The 22,075-nt window shown below is 40.8% G+C and overlaps 1 protein-coding gene across 1 annotated transcript in view; it reads left to right on the plus strand.

Moving 5' to 3' along the window:
• The window catches only part of Oxnad1 (oxidoreductase NAD binding domain containing 1), a 40,682-nt gene that overhangs the window by 997 nt on the left and 17,610 nt on the right, over positions 1-22,075 (plus strand). Inside the window, exons 2-5 of the mRNA XM_070018645.1 lie at positions 6,856-6,982; positions 10,627-10,753; positions 11,025-11,088; positions 21,210-21,316. Coding sequence (XP_069874746.1) covers positions 10,635-10,753; positions 11,025-11,088; positions 21,210-21,316 — 290 coding nt within the window. The 5' untranslated portion in view covers positions 6,856-6,982; positions 10,627-10,634. The remainder of the gene's footprint in view (positions 1-6,855; positions 6,983-10,626; positions 10,754-11,024; positions 11,089-21,209; positions 21,317-22,075) is intronic.

The following is a 22,075-nucleotide window of genomic DNA, read 5'->3' on the forward strand; positions in this document are numbered from 1 at the left end:
CCCAAGACTTTTTGCCCTAGTTATTTTTGAGATAGGATCTCACCTTTTGCCCAGGAGGGCTTACAATGGGGGTATGTTTCTTGTTTTATCTGGGATGACAGGATAGGCCACCATGCCCAGGAACTTTTTCATTTGGCTGACCTCGAATTGCAGTCCTCCCAAGTACTTAGGATTACGGGGGTGTGAGCCATTAGTACTTTGCTGCTTTAGTAAGTTTTCGTATCTCGTCTTGTGTTTTTGCCTGGAGCCAGCCTCAGACTACAACTGTGGCCTCCTAGATAGCTGGGGATCACAGGTGTGAAGCATCACTTTGCATACTGATAAAGATGGGGGTGTTGGTAACTTTTTGCCCCAGCTGTCCTCAAATTTTGATTCTCTTGTCGCCTCCCCATATCCCAACAGGTATCTGGGATTTCACAAGTGAGCTACCGTGTCTAGTCAATCTTTGTTTTGTAAGTCATGGGGCTTGAACTTGGGGCCTGGGCACTGTCCCTGAGCTGTTTTGCTCAAGGCTAGCACTTTACCACTTTGAGCCACAGTGCCACTTCCAGTTCTCTGGTGGTTAATTCGAGATAAGAGTCTCATGGCCTTTTCTGTCTGGGGATGGGGTCTATTAGACACTCATGTTTCCATCTTGTCTTCTTGCCCGTCCCCCTTGTCTAGGTACATGCAGTTCCTCTAATAGTTCTCCCAAGTTTGAATTGTGTGGTGGTGAAGAAAATAAAACCATAGCAAAGCATGTGATGTAGGTTATTTGGCAAGGAGGAGAAGGTACATGTACTAGGAAATTACACTCTTGCTTGCTGGGTACTTCTACAGACTTTTTTTTTATTTAATCCTCTCAGCAATCCAGTGAGGTAAGTGGGTATTGTGGAAATGGTAAAAGATGATTTATCTGAGATGTAACAGCAAAAATCAAGAAAGAGTCACACCTTACTTAGTTCAGTACTGCTGTTTCTGGACCAGACACTCTGCATACCAGTAAAGCTGTATCTCTCTTAGAAAGTAACATCTAGGAATTGAAACTGAAAGGTACCATGATTTCTCTGTACATGTACAATCTTTCAGGGCATTCTTGTATTCAAGTGCCTCTAGTGAGGCATTTTGGGTTTTTGTTTTTCTGACACCCCTTCTATCAGCAAGTTGTAGAGTTCTAATTCTGAAATATAGTCAATTGTCAGCTACTTCTACCATCCCTGGAGATGTTATCCTAGCACAATCTTAACACTGGCTCTCCTCACTAGATATTCTGCTTTCACTCTTGCCCCAGCTTAACCCATTCTTCATACATCAACTTGAGCAATGTTTAACAAATAATGGAGATCACATCCTTTTGCCCATTCACTTCCCAGTGCCTTTAGGGTAAAGTCCTTAGCCTTCCCAAGGCTGTGAACTATGTGATCCTGGACATGTGATTGTTCAGCTTTATTTTATGTCTTGTCACCCACTCACACTTGCTTTGGCTCAGATAATGCTCCAGGCTTGTTTGTGTTCTTTTCCCTTCGAATACCTCTGCCTTTTTTTTCCACTCTTTTTTTCTTTATTTTGCCTTCCACTAGCTAAGCAGGTGCTCTATCACCTAAGCCTAGCTTTTATTGGTTGAGATTATTCCTCTGCCACACCTTGAACCCAGATCCTCCTGTTCCCAAGTAGCTAGGATTACCAGAATGAACTAGCCACACCTAGCTTCTACCACTGTACCTTTAACAGCTACTTCATGTCCTGGTCCCTGCTTAAGTATCATCACTTCACAGGCCTTTCCTGATACTTCCTTCCCCCCTCCCCCACTTCGCTTCTGCTTGTTTTAAGACACTCATCACAGGCTGTGATCATCCCCTAATTCTATTATCTCTCTCTCACTGGCAAGGGAATGTATCTCCAAGACCTCAAATAATACCTGGCACCCTGGAATTGTTGTGGGAACTCTACTTGTGGAGCTTAAATCAGTGTAATTAATCTTAAATTTGTTGCTTGCATCAATTTGTTTTGCTACTTAATTTTATTTAGAATTATAATTTTTTTCAGAAATTGAGTTTTGGTAAGATAGAGCTTGTGAGACAACAGACAGTGATGGAATATTTCTGTGGCTTTAGAGATTATTTAGTATATGTTGATCCACTTTGGCTGATTAAATATTTTCACTGAAAAGAATAAACCTTGGTCATACAAAAGTAGATAGTTCTTTTTTTTTTTTTTTCCTGGTCCTGGGGCTTGAACTCAGAGCCTGCACACTGTCCTTGGGCTTCTTTTGCTCAAGGCTAGCACTCTGTCACTTGAGCTACTGTGCCACTTCCAGCCTTTTCTGTTTATGTGGTACTGAGGAATCAAACTCAGGGCTTCTTGCATGCTAGGCAAGCACTCTTCCACTAAGCCACATTCTTAGCCCCCCTTCCTTCCTTCTTCCTTCCTTCCTTTCCTTTCCTTCCTTTCCTTCCTTCCTTCCTCCTCTCCTTTTTTCCTCTTCCTCCTCCTCTTCTTTCTCCTCTTCCTCTTTCTCCTCCTCTTCCTCCTCCTTTTCCTCCTCCTTCTCCTCCTCTTCTTCCTCCTCCTCCTCCTCCTCCTCCTCCTCCTCCTCCTCCTCCTCCTCCTCCTCCTCCTCCTCCTCCTCTTCCTCCTCCTTCTTTTTTAAAAGAAAAAACTACCAGGTGCTAGTGGCTCATACCTGTAATCCTAGCTACTCAGGAGGCTGAGACCTGAGTATCATGGTTCAAAGCCAGCCGCCTTGAGACTCTTTATCTCCAGTTATCCAGCCAAAAGCCAGAAATGAAGCTGTGGCTCAAGTAGTAGAGCACTATCTTTGGGCACAGAAAGCTCAGGGATTGCACCCAGGCCCTGAGTTCAAGCCCCAAACCCGGTGCACGTGCGCACATGTCCATATACACTCACTAAAAAACAGAAAACAAACCTAATTCTAATTGGCACTTCAGTTTTGTAAACATGTGCTTTATTTGTCAGTAGGTGGCACTCTTGGTCATGATTACTGTTACAGAACAAGGGCTCAGTGTTTGAAAGAGAAGGGTGTTTTTTGTTTTGTTGTTTGATTTTATTTTTTGGTGCAGCTCCTGGAGCTTGAACTAAGGGCCTGGGCTCTGTCCCTGAGCTTTCTGTGCTTAAGACTAGTACTCTATCATTTGAGCGACAGCCTTTTTGGTAGTTGAGTGGAGATAAGAGTCTCATGGACTTTCCTGCTGTGGCTGGCTTCAAGCCACCATCTTTAGATCTCGGCCTCCTGAGTAGCTAGGATTAAAGGCATGAGCCACGAGTGGCTGGTGAGAATGGCTTTTAATGTGAAGATGTCTTTTGTTTTTCAGTTGGGTTACAAAGTAGAAGTATACAATAGCCACCCAAATACCCTATCACTAAGACTATTTTAGAAGTAATTATTGAAGTATTAATCAGCACAGTATTTCTTTTTTTTTATTTATTTTTATTTTTTTATTTTATTTTATTTTTTTTTTAATTTTATTTTATTTTATTTGAGAACATACTGTACAGAGGGGTTACAATTACATGGGCAGGATAATGCATACATTTCTTACCAAGCATTGCAGCCTCCTCCTTTGTTTACCCTTCACCTCCCTTCCCAGCCTCCCCCCTCCCCCCACCCAATTATACCCCCCTCCCCCCCCCACACCGACATTGTAAAGTTGGTTTTGACATGACATTTTGTACTTCTCATTGTTGCAACAGGTCCACCTGAATCCTTAAACGACTTGTTTGTCCCCATCTCCTCCACATGTTATACTGACATCAAATATAGTGAAAGCGGGGGTTACACTGTGGGGGAGGGACATACAAAGCAACAAAGAAATAATCTTATAAATGCGTTAGAAACACATGCATGAAAGAAACGAAAACATTAAAATACATATTTAAGGGTTCATTTTCCTAACATCACATTATCTGACCTTTTCCGCTTGACTCATACCTATACTAGATATTGCAAATAAGGGAAACCATGGGACCTATGCTTCTTTGGGCCTGGCTTACTTCACTTAATATAATTTTTTCCAAACCTTTCCATTTCCTAACAAATGGGGAAATGTCATTCTTTCTGATGGAGGCATAGAATTCCATTGTGTATATATACCACATTTTCTTGATCCATTCATCTACTGAGGGGCATCTGGGTTGGTTCCATATCTTAGCTATGGTAAATAATGCTGCAATAAACATAGTTGTGCTGGTAGCTTTAGTGTGGTCTTGTTTGTAAACATTTGGGTAAATGCCCAAAAGTGGGATTGCTGGATCATAGGGGAGATCTATGTGAAGTCTTTTGAGGAACCTCCATACTGCTTTCCAAAGTGGTTGAACAAGTTTACATTCCCACCAACAATGAAGTAAGGTTCCTTTCTGTCCACATCCCCTCCAGCATCTGTTGTTGTTAGAGTTCTTGATTTTTGCTGTTCTAACTGGAGTGAGGTGATATCTCAATGTTGTTTTGATTTGCATTTCTTTTATGGCTAGGGATGTTGAACATTTCTTCATGTGTCTATTGGCCATCCTTCTTTCTTCTTCAGAGAAGCTTCTCTTTAAGTCTTTCGCCCACTTATTTATTGGGCAGTTGTTTCTTTGAGGATTTGTTGTTGGGTGGTTTAATTTTTTGAGTTCCAAGTATATTTTAGATATGAGACCCTTGTCCGTTGTATGGCTAGTAAAGATCTTCTCCCAATCGGTGGGCTTTCTATTGATCTTGCTAGCTATGTCATTTGCCCTGCAGAAGCTCTGCAACCTTATCAGCACAGTATTTCTGTGTTTAATTTTAACAGTTAGATTTGGCCTTACATGTCATACAGCCATGTTACTCTGGCCTTTGGCTATGTATGGTATTGCTTTCTTCAATGAATACGAGGTCAGAATGGGCAGAAACTAAACACAACCTTGGTGGCAGGTCTCAGGGATGGCCACCAGAGGGCAGGATGCAAATGCTATGGAAGGATGGACATCCTGAGTAGGGGGAATTAAGATGAGCCAAGGAAGATGGACAAGGGAAGCAGGAAGAGAAATAGTGAAAACAGGAATGGCAACAGCAGGCCTAAGAATGATGGGAAGCTCAAAGACAGCCTGGTGCTGGCACAAAAACAGACCCGAAGACCAATGGAATAGAATAGAAGATCCAGAAATAAAACCACACCCCTACAGTCAGCTGATATTTAACAAAGGAACCAAAGACATACAGTGGAAGAAACACAGCCTCTTCAACTACTGGTGCTGGGAAAACTGGGCAGCCACATGCAGAAAACTAAAAGTGGACCCCAGCCTATCACCATGCACTAACATCAACTCAAAATGGATTAAAGACTTTGAGATCAAACCTGAAAATCTGAAACTACTGCAGGACAGAGTAGGAGAGACACTTGAACTTATAGGCACAGGCAGGAACTTCCTGAACAGAGTCCCAGGGTCACAACAAATTGGAGAGAGACTCGACAAAAAGGACTATCTTAAAACAAAAAGTTTCTGCACAGCTAACGTCATAGCAACCAAGCTAGAAAGACAACCAACTAACTGGGAAAAAATATTTACCAGCAATATATCAGACAAGGGGTTAATATCTAGCATATACAGAGAACTCAAGAAACTAATCCCTCCCAAACCTAAAAAAACAATTACTAAATGGGAACTAAAGAGAGATATCTTAGAAGAAGAGATAAAAAATGGCAAAGAAACACATGAGGAAATGTTCACTATCCCTGGTTGTGAAGGAAATGCAAATAAAGACAACCTTGAGATACCACCTTACCCCAGTCAGAATGGCCCACATCCTCAAGTCAGTCAACAAGAAATGCTGGAGGGGATGCAGAGAAAGAGGAACCCTATTACACTGCTGGTGGGAATGTACACTTATACAACCACTTTGGAAAGCAGTCTGGAGGGTCCTCAGAAAGCTAAATATTGACCTCTCTATAACCCAGCCATACCACTTCTAGGCATCTATCCTGAACAACAGGAACCAGGATAGAAGGACACATGCACCTCCATGTTTATTGCAGCACTGTTCACAATAGCCAGGATGAGGAAACAACCCAGATGTCCCACCACAGATGAATGGATCCAAAAAACTGGTATCTATACACAATGGAATATTATGCAGCCATTAGAAAGAACAAAATAATGGCATTTGCAGGGAAATGGGAGGGAACTAGAAGAACTCATGTTGAGTGAGGTAAGCCAAGAGCAAAGAGACAAATGGCACATGGTCTCCCTGATAAGTGAATTTTAAATCCAAAACATAAGATGATATGACAAAGTTAACAAGACTTAAGAAACTTCCACTCATCGGGTTGAATCACCACTAAATAACCCCATGCTGCTGATCACATATATGGTATATATGTGTACACGGGAGGGAAACCAGGAGGAGGACACAGAACTAGAGGGAATCAGGGAAAAACATACTACAGTGGGACCCATCAGCTGCACTGGACATTGATCAACATGAACTAAGCAACCCAATGGCAGTGGTGGGAGGGAGGGAACAAGTGGGAAAGTGGGAACAGCTGACACTATGCAAAATGAAAGAAATGTACATATCACCCGATGTGGAAGAAATAACTATTGTCAAAGCTCATAGAACTCATAAATATTATAGACCACGATAGAAAAAAAAGTAGTTTTTCTTATCAATGTTTTATAAATGGAAAGAATTTTAAATACCCAAAGAAATTCTCTAATAAATGCTTGCCTGCCTGAAAAAAAAAAAAAAAAAAAGAATGATGGGAACCAGGTAATTAAGAGGTTACTTGTGAGAGGACTGCTACTTGTAATCAGTCTTTTCATCTGCAGCTTAAACCTAGGAAGACTTTTCCAACTTCCAAAAACATTGTTCCTAACCTATTATCTCTAACATTGCAGGAACTTTATGAGACTTTCAGTATATGAAAAATGCTTCATTTCCTAAGTGGAATATATCCAGAGGTCTCAGCATAATACCTACATATTTTCTGCCTGCTCCTTAGCCTTACACTTAATGACTTCTAAGGTAAGCTTTACCTTTTTTTCTTTCAGTGATACTAACATACCTTTTTTTTGTTAAGCATATTCACAAAAGAAAAACTAGTTCTCTCTGAGGTGAAAGAGGCCATATGCCTTTTTTATTTACTAGAGAGAAAATAGCCAGTAGCATGATTATTCACAGTGCTGCCTCATACTCTGACAAGAAGAAAGACCTTTTGCTGAAGAGACTAGTTATGAAGGAGTGAGCTTCATTGAACTTGGTTTTGATGGAATGCATTTTGTCTAATTTACGTTGCCACTATCTTTTTTTTTTTATCATTTTTCTCTCATTGCCTGCTAGAACTGATAGTCTTAGAGAGTGTCTGTTTTCTTCATTCCTGTATCACAAGAATGTAGGCCAGTGCCTATTCATACTGGTTCTTAGTGACTATTTGTTAAGTGAAAAATTAAATTCATGATCCATGTGCTGGTGGCTCATGCCTATAATCCTAGCTAGTCAGGAGGCTGAGTTCTGAGGATTGTGGTTTGAAGTTAGCCCCAGAAGGAAAGTTTGTGAGACTGTTGTCTCCTACTAACTACCAAAAAAGCCAGAAGTGGAGCTGTGGCTCAAGGGGTAGAGCACTAGCTTTGAGCAGAAAAGCTGAGACAGTACCCAGGCCCTTTGGTCAGGCTCCAGGACTGGCACCAAAGAAGAAAAAAATGTCATGAAGCTGGAAGCTGGTGGCTCATGCTAGTAATCCTAGCTACTTGGGGATGAAATCTGAAGATTGTAGTTCAACACTAGTCCTGCAAGAAAGCATGTGATACTCTCATCTGTAGTTAACCACCAAAAAGCCAGACGTTGAGCTGTTGCCCAGGTGGTAGAGCACCAGCTTTGAGCAAAAAGACTAAGGGATGGTGCCCAGGGGCTTAATAAAATTAATAAACACTTCATTGTCTTGTCTATTTTCCTAACGTTAACATTTATTACAGTTTATATAGTAAATTCCAAACATATATATGTTTACTTATTCTCGAGATCAGAGATCAGATGAGATCAGGGACGTTCAGGGTAGTAGGGCTGTCATTTTTACTTGTTCTCAAGGTCACTTATATTAGTGACCTTTCCTATCTTGGAAAAGGCAGATATGACAATAAAGCTTATGTGGCTGTTTTAGGCAAAGAAGTACTTAAAGTTAGCATAACATAGGAGAAGCCAAAATTATTGTTGACTTCTAACCAGTGCTTTTCAGATAGTCCAATAATTTTAAGAAGTGAAGTGTCAGGGAACCTTTCTGTGTGTATTTTATTTTAACAAAGCCTTGCCTCTTTTTTCCAGCCATATTGAGAATTGAACTGAGGTCCTTATACTAGCCAGGCAAATGCTCTACTACTTACGTCATTCCCTCAGTCCTTTTGTGTTAGTTATTTTTCAAATAGGGCTCCTGTTTATGCCCAGGCCAGCCTTGAACTGCTGTCTTCTTATTTAACCTTCCTGCATAACTGATGACAGGTACACACTACCATTCTTATTACCCAAGTTTTATTAGGATAGAGGTCTCAAGAACATTTTGCCTTGAACCATGATCCTCCATGGCTCCTGAGTAGCTGGGATTACAGGTGTGAGCCCCACTCCCAGCTTATTTTTAGCTTTTGGTTAAAGTATGCAGACAGAAAAGCACTTAGCTGCTAAAAGGACAGCTTGATAAATCTATTCAAAGTGAAAATAGGCATTCAGCACCAAGATTAGTGCTTTCACCAGCCACCTCTCAGGCATAACTGCTAACTGGATTTCTAACATCAGATATTTGTTTATCCTGTTTTGCACTTAAAAAAAATCTTTTATCAGGCTGGGTGCTACTCAGAAAGCTGAGCTCTGAAGATTGTGGTTTGAAGCCAGCCCAGGCAGGAAAGTCTGTGAGATTCTTATCTCCAATAAACTACTCAGAAAAAGCCAGAAGTGGCACTGTGACTCAAGTGGTAGAGCGCTAGCCTTGAGCACAAAGAGGGTCAGGGACAGTGTGCAGATGAAAAAGAAAAAAAAAAAAAGGTTTGTCAAAGAAAATGAATATTCTTTTGAGTCTGGCTTTTTTTTTATTCAGTGTGATATTTGTGATATTCAGTTATTGCCTCTAATTGCAGTTTATTCATTCTCATTATTGGGTGGTAGGTATAACTTTGTGGTTATAACCTGTTTACTCTTTGAGTGGCCTTTTTGATAGTCATTACTTTGGGCTGTTGTGACTAGTATTACCATCTGTATTGGCTTTTAGTGTCTGGGAATTTTAAGCTTTTTATGTTTGGAAACCTGACTAAGTTTGTCTCTTGCATTTTATCTAACAAATACTAACAACTTACATGAAACTCTTAAAGTGGAATACAATTACCTTTTGACATAAAATCCTACTCTGTTAATAGTGTGAAATTCGTCATATCAATTTGGTTGGAGGTTTGGGGAACCATTAGAGAACATGAATATATGTCAGATGTCACATATGATGTTTAGACCAAATATATGTCCCATAAAATTATAATGGAGATGAAAAATTCCTATTGCCTAGTGACATTGGCCATAACAGCATAACTGGTGTTTATGGTGATGCCAATATGAACAAACCTGTACTTCTAGTCATGTAAAGATAGCACAGGTGGACACAGTATTTCAGTACTCTCAGCTACTCAGGAAGTTGGGTAATGAGGGAGGATTTTGGTTTCATGCCAGCCCAGGCAAAAAGTTCTCAAGACTCCATCTCAGCCAATAAAATTATGGGGTATGTATCCAAGTGCTCTGGAAGCATGAATGGAAGATTGTGATCTACGTCAGCCCAGGTGTAAACAAATGTAAGACTGTATTCAAACAATGACTAAAGCATAAAGGGCTGAGGCTGTGGTTCAAGTAGTATAGAATCTGCTTGAATGAGACCCTTAGTTCATGTCTCATCTCTACCCAAAAAAAAAGGCATAATAATACATGGCACATAATACTTGATGAATAATTCTGTACTGTTTTTCATTATTTTAGGACATACTTCTTTTGCTGATAGTCTACTGTAAAGCAGTTTTCCATATCATACCAGCAGCATCTTACACATGCTTTTTTTTTTTTTTTCTTTTTTTGGGTCCGGTCGTGGGCCTTAGCTCTGGGCCTGGGCAGCTCTTGAGCTGTCCTTCAGCTCAAGGCTAACGTTCTACCACTTGAGCCACAGCACCACTTCCGGCTTTTTTTTCTGCTTATGTGGTGCTGAGGAATCGAACCCAGGGCCTCATGCATGCCAGGCAAGTGCTCTACCATTGAGCCACCTTCCCAGCCCCTCACACATGCTTATTGTGTCTTTTGATCACCTCAAAAGGCCATGTTGAATAATTAACCTATACCATCTAGGTTTGTGTAAGTACATTGGATGGAATTTGCTCAGTGATGAGCTTGCCTAATGAAGCAGTTCTCTAAATCCATCTCTGTTGATTGTTAGTAATGCATGACTGTATTTGATAGGGGCCACTATGTACTTAAGTCCTGTGCGTGTGTGTCAATCACCTCTGAACACTGCCAGCAACCTTGCCAGGTAAAGGCAGGCCCTGCTTGCTTTGTAACAGCACAGAAATTCACACTCTTTTCACTAATTGTTAAAATGGTCTTATTTCTCTACTTCTTCTGAAAATGATTTTAAATTTCAGTTTTATGTTTGCCAGGAAGCACCATGGCCTGTGCTGCCGTGTTGATTCCCAGGTTATTGCGAGGTTCTGTCGGTGCCATTTGCACTCGGTCTGCTTTGTGGAAGTTGACATCCAGCACTTTGCGTCACCTTGCTCAAACCAGGTGAGTGATCAGCCCGAAGTGTCATGTTAGGTTGATTTTCAGAGATTTGACCTGCAGATAGTTCTGGGAGGCTTACCAAACACTCAAAAGAAGCAATAGACTGGCTTCAGTATGCATACCACCACAGCTTGTTAAATTTTAGTTAGTTGTGCTAATTTTCCTTGGCTGTTTTGCATAATATTATACCTTTGAATAACCATGACATTACAGGGGAAACTAATCTTATGTTTTTAGAGGGTAATACTTAACCTAATTTTACTTTTTATTAAAGCGTAATGAAATCCAAAAGGAAAACTGATCACTTGGAGAGAACTGCGAGTGTCATTCGGCAGGAGGTTTGTAACTTTGGGGCCGGGCAGGGTTGCATGGTTGGACAGTTTGCACACTGGCTTAAGGGAGAGGCATTGGTTGAGGTTGGTCCCTTTGAAGGACAGGGACAGTAAATTTATTTTTTTGTTCTGAGATTTTCTAACAGAAGACAATTTAAGATGATAGAGAAGTACTGAATCTTTTTCCTTTAAACATGGGTAAATGAATTAATTTTTGGTGAGTGAATGTAGCAGCAGTCAAGAGAATTGTCCTTACAGGTATGATGCTTAGGGTTATATTTTAGAGCTGACATTTTCTTTTTATCCCTCCCCCCCCTTTTTTTTGGCATGTCTTATTCATCCTTAGTCATCCTCAGAACCACTTCCTATTTGATGAAGGGAACACTAACATCTGAGGAGAAAGGTGGATGAGCTCTTGTTGCCCTTCCCAAGCACAGATTTTTCTCATCATATTCAGATTGTAGAAACTTACCTGCCACCTGCAGGGGTGTCAAGGGCTGGGCAGTAAAGGATCCTCACCCTTAATTCAGTGAGTAATGCCATTTTCACTTAAAGATATAATCTGAATATTTAACTTGGCTTTTTTGACTTGTTTCACACTTACTCAGATATAGTTAGATTCATGAGCTTAGTCTGTTTAAGCTAATAGTTTTAAAAATATGTTTTTTATATATACATAAAAATGATTAGAAATTGTATTGTTCTGGTATTTTAACTTAATGGATTAATAGAAGGAGACAATAGGAGATGTATTGTTTAAGTCCTACTTTTAAAATGAATTCTACTTTCAGAAAATTGCTCTGGAACTGATTTGGCTTTAAGTTGACTTTTTTAAAAGTCTATGAAATTAGCTCATCAGAGAAAGTGTATAGTTGTACAGGAAATTACATTTTCCTCATTGATTATAAATCTGAAAATACTTTGATTTGCTTAGTATACAAAAATACCGTGTAAGGATTATTAGGATTCCTTCTTGAAAAGTTAAAAGCTTGTACTGTACTATTGCCTGTATTATTTTGAGGCAGGAAAATACAACAGGTTTTGGCAAATTTTGTGTAAGGGGCCAGCTAGTAAATATTTTCAGCTCTGTGGGTCATGTCTCATTTATAGCTTCTAGATTCTGGTGTGAAAACAGCTGTAACAGTATGTAAACAAATGAGTGTGGTTGTCCCAGTAAAATATATTTTTACCTAGACACTCAGATCTGGCCTAGAGGTAACAGTTGCCAATCTATCTATTAGGATAGTCATCTCAGGATTTAGGACAAAAATATTGGGACTTTTAGGGGGTTATTTTGATCCAAGTTTAGGACAAAGCAAGTTAATGTAAAATTGACAGCATGTAGAGGTAAGAATCTTAGCTTCTTAGTAATCAGAAAATTACAGGGTTAAATTTCTGTTCCTGTAGGAAGAATTTCCTAATTTAATTTCTTTTCCTCTGGTTTCTAATTTTTACTCTCCCAAGTAGAGTGAGCACTGAGAGATATGAGGAATTGGATGTTTTCTGGGAACACTGTCTTAGTGTATGGCATTAAGATCTCTCCAGAGGGCACTATTATCCACAGACTAGGAGCTTGTCCTTACTGAACAGACCTGCAGGCTGGACCAGGTCAGAACTAGACCAGTTCCTCTCGGTGTTAACCAGTACAAAGCTCCTATGTATCATTTGCTCTTCAGGTCAAGTCCAGCAGGTAGCCTAACAATAGGATACCTTCTACATTGTACAAAAGATGGAATGAATGTGGTCTAGGATATGTCTTAGGGACTTTCCTAGAATCAAGCAAGCTGCAGCTTAAAATTCTCTCCAGGCTCAAGACCTTGTGGTCTCCTCCCAAGTGGATAGAGAATGGAACAATCACTTACCAAGAAGCAACCTTTCAGTATCGGGCATTGTATCTCCTCTGGAAGACGTAAGAATGCCCATTTTATGATCTTAGTGCTTTTTTCATGAACTATAAATATAAGCAGTCTGAGGTCATGCTGATGAGGAAACTGGACTGTGAATAGAATGACATTTAATGTGCTCAAGTTCTGATTTTTTTCCTTAAGGGTTGAAGAATAAATCGGGGTAACCTTAGAAATGTCAAGAAGATAAGAGTAGATATATTTTAAAGCAGTAAGCATTGTTCAAGCAAGAGTGATATTTTATTGGATGGGTCATTTTGTACTTGTCCTCAGCAGGATTGGTCCATTGAGCAAGATACACTATGTCCATCAGTTTTGTGGGACCATTTGGCAATGAATGGTTCTAATTAGATCATTCCTATGCATTCATTTATTTGGACATATGCTAGCCACCATGCTCGGTACTGGGCATTGAAAGTGCTAGACAAGCCACAGTCCTCAGGTTTTTAGTGGAACTCTAGTCCATAGAAACTGATTTTGTGCACTTAATTGATTTTGGAAAAGCTAATTCTGTTTCACTGGTACTGTTACTTTTATCCTACAGTGTCTTATGTGTATTGTTGCCTTTCTGTTTACAAAGCTTCTAATTCCACAATAGATTGGTATATGATTCTTATAGCAATGCTGGGAATGAGGTATAGCATTCCTATCCTCGTTTCACTGATGGGGGAATTAAGATGCAGAGATTTTGACAGGACCATCCTGCATCCCGATGTAACTGTAGTACTAGTGTGTGCCTTTCGTTCCTAGAGTGATCATCAAGAGCGCTTTTACTTTGAAATTGTCCTTTAAAAAATTTTTTTTTCTCCTAACTCATAGCTTTGACTGAAGTTTAAAGGACCTGTTCAATAAGGGAAGGACTCAGCCAATCACCTCAGGTCTCTGATAATCAAATCAGTTTTTATTACAACAAAAGACTACCACTTGGTTTAATTGAGCATTGTGGAGAATTGCTGATGATACAGTGGTTAGTTAGTAAAGCCAAAGGGCTGGTCTCCTGGGCCAGAGATCTTCAGGGACACTGTGGTTCTCAGCATTGATCTTTCAGTACTCAACGGTGTGCTTGACCAGGGTTTTGTGGAGGTGTGGGTTTGAGTGGGATGGGCTGCATAATTGGAGAGTAGACTATGTCCACATTTAACTGCACAATTTTCTGCCTTTTGAGGGGATTTTGTGCTTCCGTGTGAGGAAGGGATATGTCTTTCATGTGCTTTTTTTCTCAGGAGTTGTAATCTTCACCATATTGTCCCCAGTGACAAAACAGGCTGTGGAGAGATACCTGGGGCACCCGTTATTTAGTGGTAGTTATGGGAACTCCAGGGAGATTAGGTCACTGCCTCTGGGAGAAACACCCACGGAGGGACAGTCTGATGGCCTGGCAGCTAGACTGGCTCATTGGAGCGCTCAACTCACTTCAGAGAGTGAGAGCCTGCAAAGAAAAGGAGGCTCCTTGGAGGAAGGGGCTGCCATACTACAGGCACACAATACTTGCTTTTGGATAGAATTTGCATGCACTAATCCTAGCTTGGTAGCAGATTTACTTGAATGAATTGCTTTGTGCAGAGGAGTGGTAGTGATAGCCATCTTAAAGGTGAGGTGATGGGATGTTGTTCATACAGACAGAAACTATGTAAAATGAGAATGTTGCCTGCACTGCTGCTACTTGCTTATACCTGGGGCAGACCTGTGGAGTTGCAGTCACTATAATGCAGTATGTGGCAGAGTGTGACACTCACAGAAGTGAAGCTCTTTTCCTTCTTTCTCCAAAGCGACCCAGTCAAGTGCAGTGAATCCTCATTCATTCTACATGGTACAATGAATATACTAGCCCAGTTGTAGGTACTGGTACTAAAGGATTATGCTGAATGTTTAGTTATACTGCGATATGTCTTGCAGGCAAGCCAGATGAGGTCAGATGTAAAAGAACTGTGAAGGAAATAAAACAAGGTTATGGGAGGAAAGACTGACTGGGGGCAACAGTACCATTTAAATCTGTACTTAATACTTGAGCTGAGACTTGGATAAAGAAAAGAGCTAGCCATGTATCTAGAATTCTGGCAGCCAGACTAGGATGCCAGGGTTTTGAGGCAGGAAGAAGGCTGGTGTATTTAGGGGAGACTGATGTAAGAGAGGATGATAGATGACCAGGCTGTATACATGGTTGTTCTTGAATAAGGAGTTGGAATTTATTCTGGGGATAATGGAAGGCTTAGTCAGGGAAGTGAATGATATTTTCATTTTAAGTGAGATATGTTTGTTTGGCATAAACTGAGCTTTTGTTGTGCTTTGGCCTTAAGTTGGAAGCTGTTACCATAGTCATAGGAGAGGTGCTGGTGGTGAGGATGGAGAGTGGAGTTGGGGTTCATGCATGGAGAGAAGAAAGCAACATGCTTTCTAGGTTTCACAGCTGAAGAATCTGATAGATAAAGATGCAGTGGTGGTGGCAAATACTTGCTGAAATGGAGAAGGATGGGGAAGTGGCTAGCTTTGGAATAATCTGGAGTGGGGTTGGGGTTTGCTGGTGGAATAACAGGTGAAACAAGGTTAGCCATGTGTTTTAGCAGCTCATATCTACTGTTGAACTTGAGTCATAAGAGAAGATGGGTGTATTTAGCAATTTTAACTAATTTTATGTATGTTTAAATTTTTCTTTTTTTTTAAATTTTTATTTTATTGTAGAGGTGGGGTACAGAGGGGCTACAGTTACATCAGTCAGGTGATGAGTACATTTTTTTTTTTGGGTCCGGTGGTGGGGCCTGAACTCTGGGCTTGGGCGCTGTCCCTCAGCTCTTCAGCTCAAGGCTAGTACTCTACCACTTGAGCCACAGCACCACTTCCGGCTTTTTTTTCTTTTTGCTTATATGGTGCTGAGGAATCGAACCCAGGGCCTCATGCATGCAAGGCAAGCACTCTTCCACTGAGCCACCTTCCCAGCCCGTATGTTTAAATTTTTCTATAATAAAAGGAAAGATATTTTAGGAAAAATAGTTCTGGAATAGTTTGAGGTGGTTGAAGGGAGACTATGCTTTGTCATTTATTTTTCCCTGGGACAAATAAGGAATATATTTTGAGGTAGAAATTCAGATCAGCAGCTGTGTGTGTGAATTTGACATTCACTGGTGAAAATGAGGCCTAAGACTGAGAGGGGGTGGAGAGGCGGGCCCAGGTCTCAGCTCTGCTTGGGTCAACAATTAGAGGACAAACAGACAGAAGAGAGAGGAGTGGCAGTAGGCTGGAGGAAAGTCAGCCTCTGGTTGAGCCCAGGAGAAAGTAGTGGGAGAAGGTGAGGGTGGCTAGCTCTGTTGGATTGTGCTAAGGGATCCTGTCTGGATTTACCACAGAAGCTGCCTGGAGTACATTCTAGACACTGGAGGCCTGACTGGGGTGAGTTGGAAAGAGAATAAGAGATTAGAAAGTGGAGGTAGAGGTAAAAGGATCTTGAGTTTGAGGCTAGCCTGGAAAAACAACAACAACAAAATGGAGTCAGAATCCTACCTAGCTCTTGACAAATGCTTTGATAGGAATTGGAGCAGAGAAATGAGGTGACAGCTGAATGAGAGACCTGTTTGTTGCATTTTAAGAAACACCAAAAGACCCAAGTTCTGGATTCGGATCTGTTTTGGTACTTACTAGATCTGGGATCTCAAATTACCTTGCGTTAAAAAAAAAAAAGGATAAATAACAGTCGGCTTTTGGGCCATTGTGGAGAGTGAATGAATGAATGAATGAATGAATGAATGAATGAATGAATGAATGCATGTGAAGTGCCTGGCATGCAGTTGATAAGTGCTGTCAGTAAGCATCTGAGATGGGAAATCCTATAGCTTACCCACATTCTTTTATTTTTCAAATGTCATACTGGGGTTTGAACTCAGACCCTGGATACTGTCCTTCAGCTCTTTTGCTCAAGGATAACACTCTGCCACTTGAGACCAATTTGAACGTCTGGCTTTTTGGTGGTTAATTGGAGATAGAGTCTCATGGACTTTGCAGCCTGGGCTATATTTGAACATAGATCTCAGATCTTAACCTCCTGACTAGCTACCATTCCAGGCTTGAGTGTACCCAGCATCACTCAGGTTCTTATGAGAGGACAGGGCAGGGTGATTCAGGAGAGGACAGTTGCTGGAGTGAAGCCCAAGAAGGATAGCTCAGGTGAACAGGTAGCCTTTAGTAGGAGTAAGATGTCAACTATCATGCTAGGACATAGTGTTGATGAACATCATCCACTGAAGTAAAATTGATTGTTAACAGTTTGTCCTTTTCCCTCCCTCATCCCCTTCCTCCTTCTCTTCCTTTCCTCCTACACCCCTTTTCTTCTTTCTTTATTTTCTTAAGACAGGGTCTCACTATATAACCCAGGCTTGCCTAGAACTCACTATATAGTCCAGGCTGACCTTGAACTTGTGATCTTTTCATACAGTTTGTCAGTAACTCATTCAAGTAAAATCGACTTAAAAGAATTAGGTTCCTCCATGCCAGGTCGGGATTCTGGACATTTAATAATTTCTCTGGGTCTTGGTGTGCTCATGTGTAAAGTGGCATACTATTTCAATAATAGTTTCCTTCAACTCTGAAATTCTCTGAGCCCTAACTATAATTTTTTTAGGTTATCTCTGAAACTGGCTTGGCTTAAATGTATTTAGCCCAGAAAGTGAATAAATAGGAGTGAAAATAGGGGAAGCCAGTTAGGTTTCCAAAGATCTATTTCTTGAATGATATCTGCATCAGCAGTATCATTCAAAATATCCCATATAAAACCAGCTTTTTAAAATAAATGAGATGGAATTTCCTTTTGCTTGCTGACTTGGTAGAAGTATTAAAGTATACCAGTAGAAGTTGGCAACTGTGTTGCTATTTTATTGGAAGAGTCTAAATGTTATTTTATGGAGAACTTCATTTCCTGCCATGTGTTTTAACTTAGGATGTGGCAAGTTGTGTTTTGGTCATGGAATCTTTTGATCCATTAACTATAAAAGCAAGTACAATGTTAAAACATATAGTTTGTCCATTATGTTTTACTTATTCAGTAAGAGTGAAGAAGGAATGCTGTATGGTAAGAATCACAACTCTGGATCGTAGTTATCTGAACTAGTTTCAAAACAAACATGGGCCCATGGAGACATTTAATTTATGTTTTAAATACACATGGCTAGACATCTTTATATACTAGGTGGCATTAAGCAGTATGTAAACAGTCTTTAAAAATCATGAGTTATGCTAGGCATTTTGGGTTTCAGTTACAGTAGTTTTGTCTAGACTCTTAGGATGAATAGCATTAGGTACATAGCTGTTTTAATACTAAAGGACATAATAATTCATATGGGAATGATTTTTGGTCACAGACATTATCTAAATGAAAATATGGCTTAATAGGAAGTTTAACTTTTTTCCCTTTACCTTTCTTTGATATAAGAGACCATTTGGCCAGCAGAAGCAGATACCAGTTCCAATGAAGGAGGTCTTGCCCCCTCTGACTACTCCCACATTTCTTAAAAGAATCTGGATTTTCTCTGGTGTCTTTCTCATATCCCCTTTTTAAAAGCAAAAAAATGCTCCTGAACTTCTACTGACCTTAGTTTGTAAACTGGTTTTAAGGACTATTTTGCAGGTGCTTATTGAGCCTGATGGGGTCCTGGGCTTGATTGAAGGAGCTGATTTAGGTATACATTCTATCCCTTTGTGGACTGTTTTCATTAATATGTATCATATTTAATAGGAAAGAGTGTATTGTGTTTGTACAGTTGAGAGGATGGAGGTAAGAGAGAAATATGGGGAATATTTGAGCAGGGTCTGGAGGTAAATAGTAAGTGATAGAATGGAGAGGATATGGCCCATAGAGTTTGGGGGTGGAATGTATGGGTGTTAGGTGCCTTTGGAGACCAGCAGGTTGTCCACGCTCAGGAAAATGACAGCATAGGGATCCAGGAGCAGCTCGAGCTGGTATGAGTTATTCAGCCATTTAGCTTTTTTCTTGTTAAGTAGTATAGAGCCCCAAAAGCTGTGTGAGCTGAGGGATAACCCAGGTTGAACCATAGCAGTAGTCACTCATTGACTGCTTTGAGACACACAAGAAGGAAGCCAGGATAGCAGTGAAAATGAAAAAAAGAAATGTTCAGCTAGGATGGTGAAGGTGGGCAAAAATTCATGGACACTTGACTGTGTTGGGGACAACATGCTAGAAAGAGTCAAGTGTTTGTAGAGCAACTGAGAATAGATTTGATTGCAAGAGGGGTCCAGAATTGAAAGTCTTGTGGTAGAAAGCAGCTGATTTTGTTCTGTCAGGATGGGGGCAGCCTTCTCCAGCTCTGCTTCCAAGTTGTCCAGTTCCAACCACTACATTCCGGTGCCCAGAACTAGGCAAGAATGTAGTGGGTTTAATTCTACACATAGATAGAGTTCACCATTGAGGTAGTGCTGTCAGATGATAAAAGGCCAAGCTAATCTGGGTTTGAAGTTCCTAGCTTAGGTGATCTTGATCCATTGGTGAACCTTCCCTTATATTCATCTGCTGGATGAGATGTACAACAGAGCATCTCTTGAGTCGCAGTCATTCGTAGCAGTTGAAAGTGTATGTGCACTAGCATATAAAGCATTTAACCCAACCTTTGGTATCTGAAATAGTGGCATGGTGGTCAGCATGCGCTGTGTGTGTGTGTGTGTGTGTGTGTGTGTGTGTGTGTGTGTGTGTGTGTGTGTGTGTGTGTGTGTGTGTGTGTGTGTGTGTGTGTGTGTGTGTGTGTGTGTGTTTGCCTCCCACAAGTTCCATGGTGCTGTACATGGTAGGCAGGAACTTTTCCATGGTGTGTGTGTGTGTGTGTGTGTGTGTGTGTGTGTGTGTGTGTGTGTGTGTGTGTGTGTGTGTGTGTGTGTGTGTGTGTGTGTGTGTGTGTGTGTGTGTGTGTGTGTGTGTGTGTGTTGAGGGTGAGGTTAGCAAAGTCTTCCATTGAGGAAATGGGATAAGGAATGGTAAAAGAGGAGGAGGACTAGGGCAGACAGGCAGGAGGGAATCTGAAGAGTTCAGAGTCAGCTACCTCAGGCAATGAGAATACTTCAGGATGGGTAGTCCAAGTTCAGAGAGATCAGGAAGAGGGAAATAACACTGGATGTTGAATATGGTTTTCACAAACGCATTGACCAACCTGGGGAGGACAAGATGCAGAAGAGCAGAGGCCAAGTATCCTGTAGGTTAAGAGAAGCATCAGGGAAAAGGGAAGGGAAGGTTCATAGGCTAAGGTCAAGCTCATCATCTCAGTTAGAAGCAGGGATAGAAGGCAGGATTTCAAAAATACTTACGACAATTTGCATTCATTTAGTAGTCAGTGGGATAGAAAGTATACAAGCTACAAGCCCATCACACGGCACATTTCCTGGTCATTGATGATGAGTTAGTGCTCTGTGGGCAAGGTGCTGTGCAGCAGCATTGTTGTGGTGGCACAAATACTAATATTGAAGTGAAGTACATAATGTAAAATGAGTGCTCGTAAGGCCTGATCAACACAATCAAATGTATTATAACAAACATGTAATAAATACTATGGGCAATAGCATTAGAAGTGTTTTGCATCTACCTCTCATTTAGTCCTCCCAATAGAAAGCAGATACATCATGACAGTAGTGCTCTCCCACTCTCTGTAGGGAAGGGCTCTTTATGTTCTGTCAAGGTTGTGAATGGTTTATGTTTTGGACAATACAATAAATAAAAAGAATAGAAAACAAAGACATGAGTACAAATCCAGTTCTGTTGTGAGTCAATAGACACAGCTACCCTGTAAAATTGCTGGGGAAAAGGTGGTAAGTGCTTACTTTAGTTTCTGCAGTTAGCTTGTCGTGTGTGTGTAACTTCCATACTCAGAAGCACTAGTGGTCATACTCTGCCTAGTGCTGATGGAGAGTCAGGTGCCAGGCAGGTTGCTCTTTCCTCCCCCTTGTCCCCAGCTCTCCCTAGAGAGCCTAACCCAGTACATGGCAACACAGTGCATGTCACAGGGCAAATATTTGTTAGATGTATACTTGTTAGACAGTCCCTCTTTATGCAGAATAAGATTAGTATTGTAGCAGATCTTTCCAAAAGTTAATTAAAATTTTCACCTGGTGATTTGGCAGGTTTATAAAACTCTTACTTTTACAGATTTCAAAATAATCACGGTTGTTCCCAGAAAGCCCCGTTTGTCCCTTTGCTATGCATGCACTAACCTGAGCCCTGGTTCACCTTGGCTCTAGGTCGTAGCTGCAGCTAAAGTGTGTGGAGCTGCCAATGAGTCACCATCAGTGAAGAGCCTGCACTTGCTTGTTGCTGATCAAGATTTTTCCTTTAAAGCTGGTCAGTGGTAAGTAACATCCTTTTCCCAAGGATATATATTTAAGAAGGTGCAATCAGAAGTGATTATGTTTTCTTCTGGAAAGAACTTCTAAGGCTACCTTTCATTGCTGGGTTGCCTCCGTGTCCCCCACCCTCTAGACTCCCCCAGGGAGAAGAATATAGGTCATTTTCATTCATGGTGATCACGGAGAATGTGTCTCCTTTCTTGGCCTGAGCCCATGTTCCTCTCAGTCATATATGAAAATTGCTTTGAATTTTCCAGCTTCACACAAAGCAGCTAGTTCTGGTCCATGGAACCGACAGCTCTGATAATTGCGTTCTGCAGGAAAGCTTGCTAATGGAATGCACTGCAATAATCTAATCTGCTTGAGTTATGTGTTGCTGGGGAGTCGTATGTTTCTAAAAATTAGTCTTCTTTATGTCTAATCAAGAGTAGAAAAAGCAATCTGAAAGAAGAATAACCTGATAGATCATTACAGGACTGACCATACTCTCCACTGAATTCCTGTGTCACTCATACCTTGTCTGGGTTGAGTTTAAAATATTTTGCTTAATTTATTGTCAGGATTCCTCAATCAGCCCCACTCACCCCTCCACAAATCACAAGTATGTCCCTTTCAACTCTGAGGACTAATCAGTATGCTGACAGGCTAACAGCCCAGCTGTCCCACTTCCTCCCAATGGCCTCACAAAGCTGCAATTCAAGTGGAATTATAAATAAAGCAGCTTGTATTTCCCTAGGAAAGGTGTGTTTGGGTGTGTGTGG

This window comes from Dipodomys merriami, unplaced genomic scaffold (genome assembly GCF_024711535.1).
Source record: "Dipodomys merriami isolate MVZ:Mamm:240054 unplaced genomic scaffold, mDipMer1.0.p SCAF_13, whole genome shotgun sequence".
NCBI classification, from domain to species: Eukaryota; Metazoa; Chordata; class Mammalia; order Rodentia; family Heteromyidae; genus Dipodomys; species Dipodomys merriami.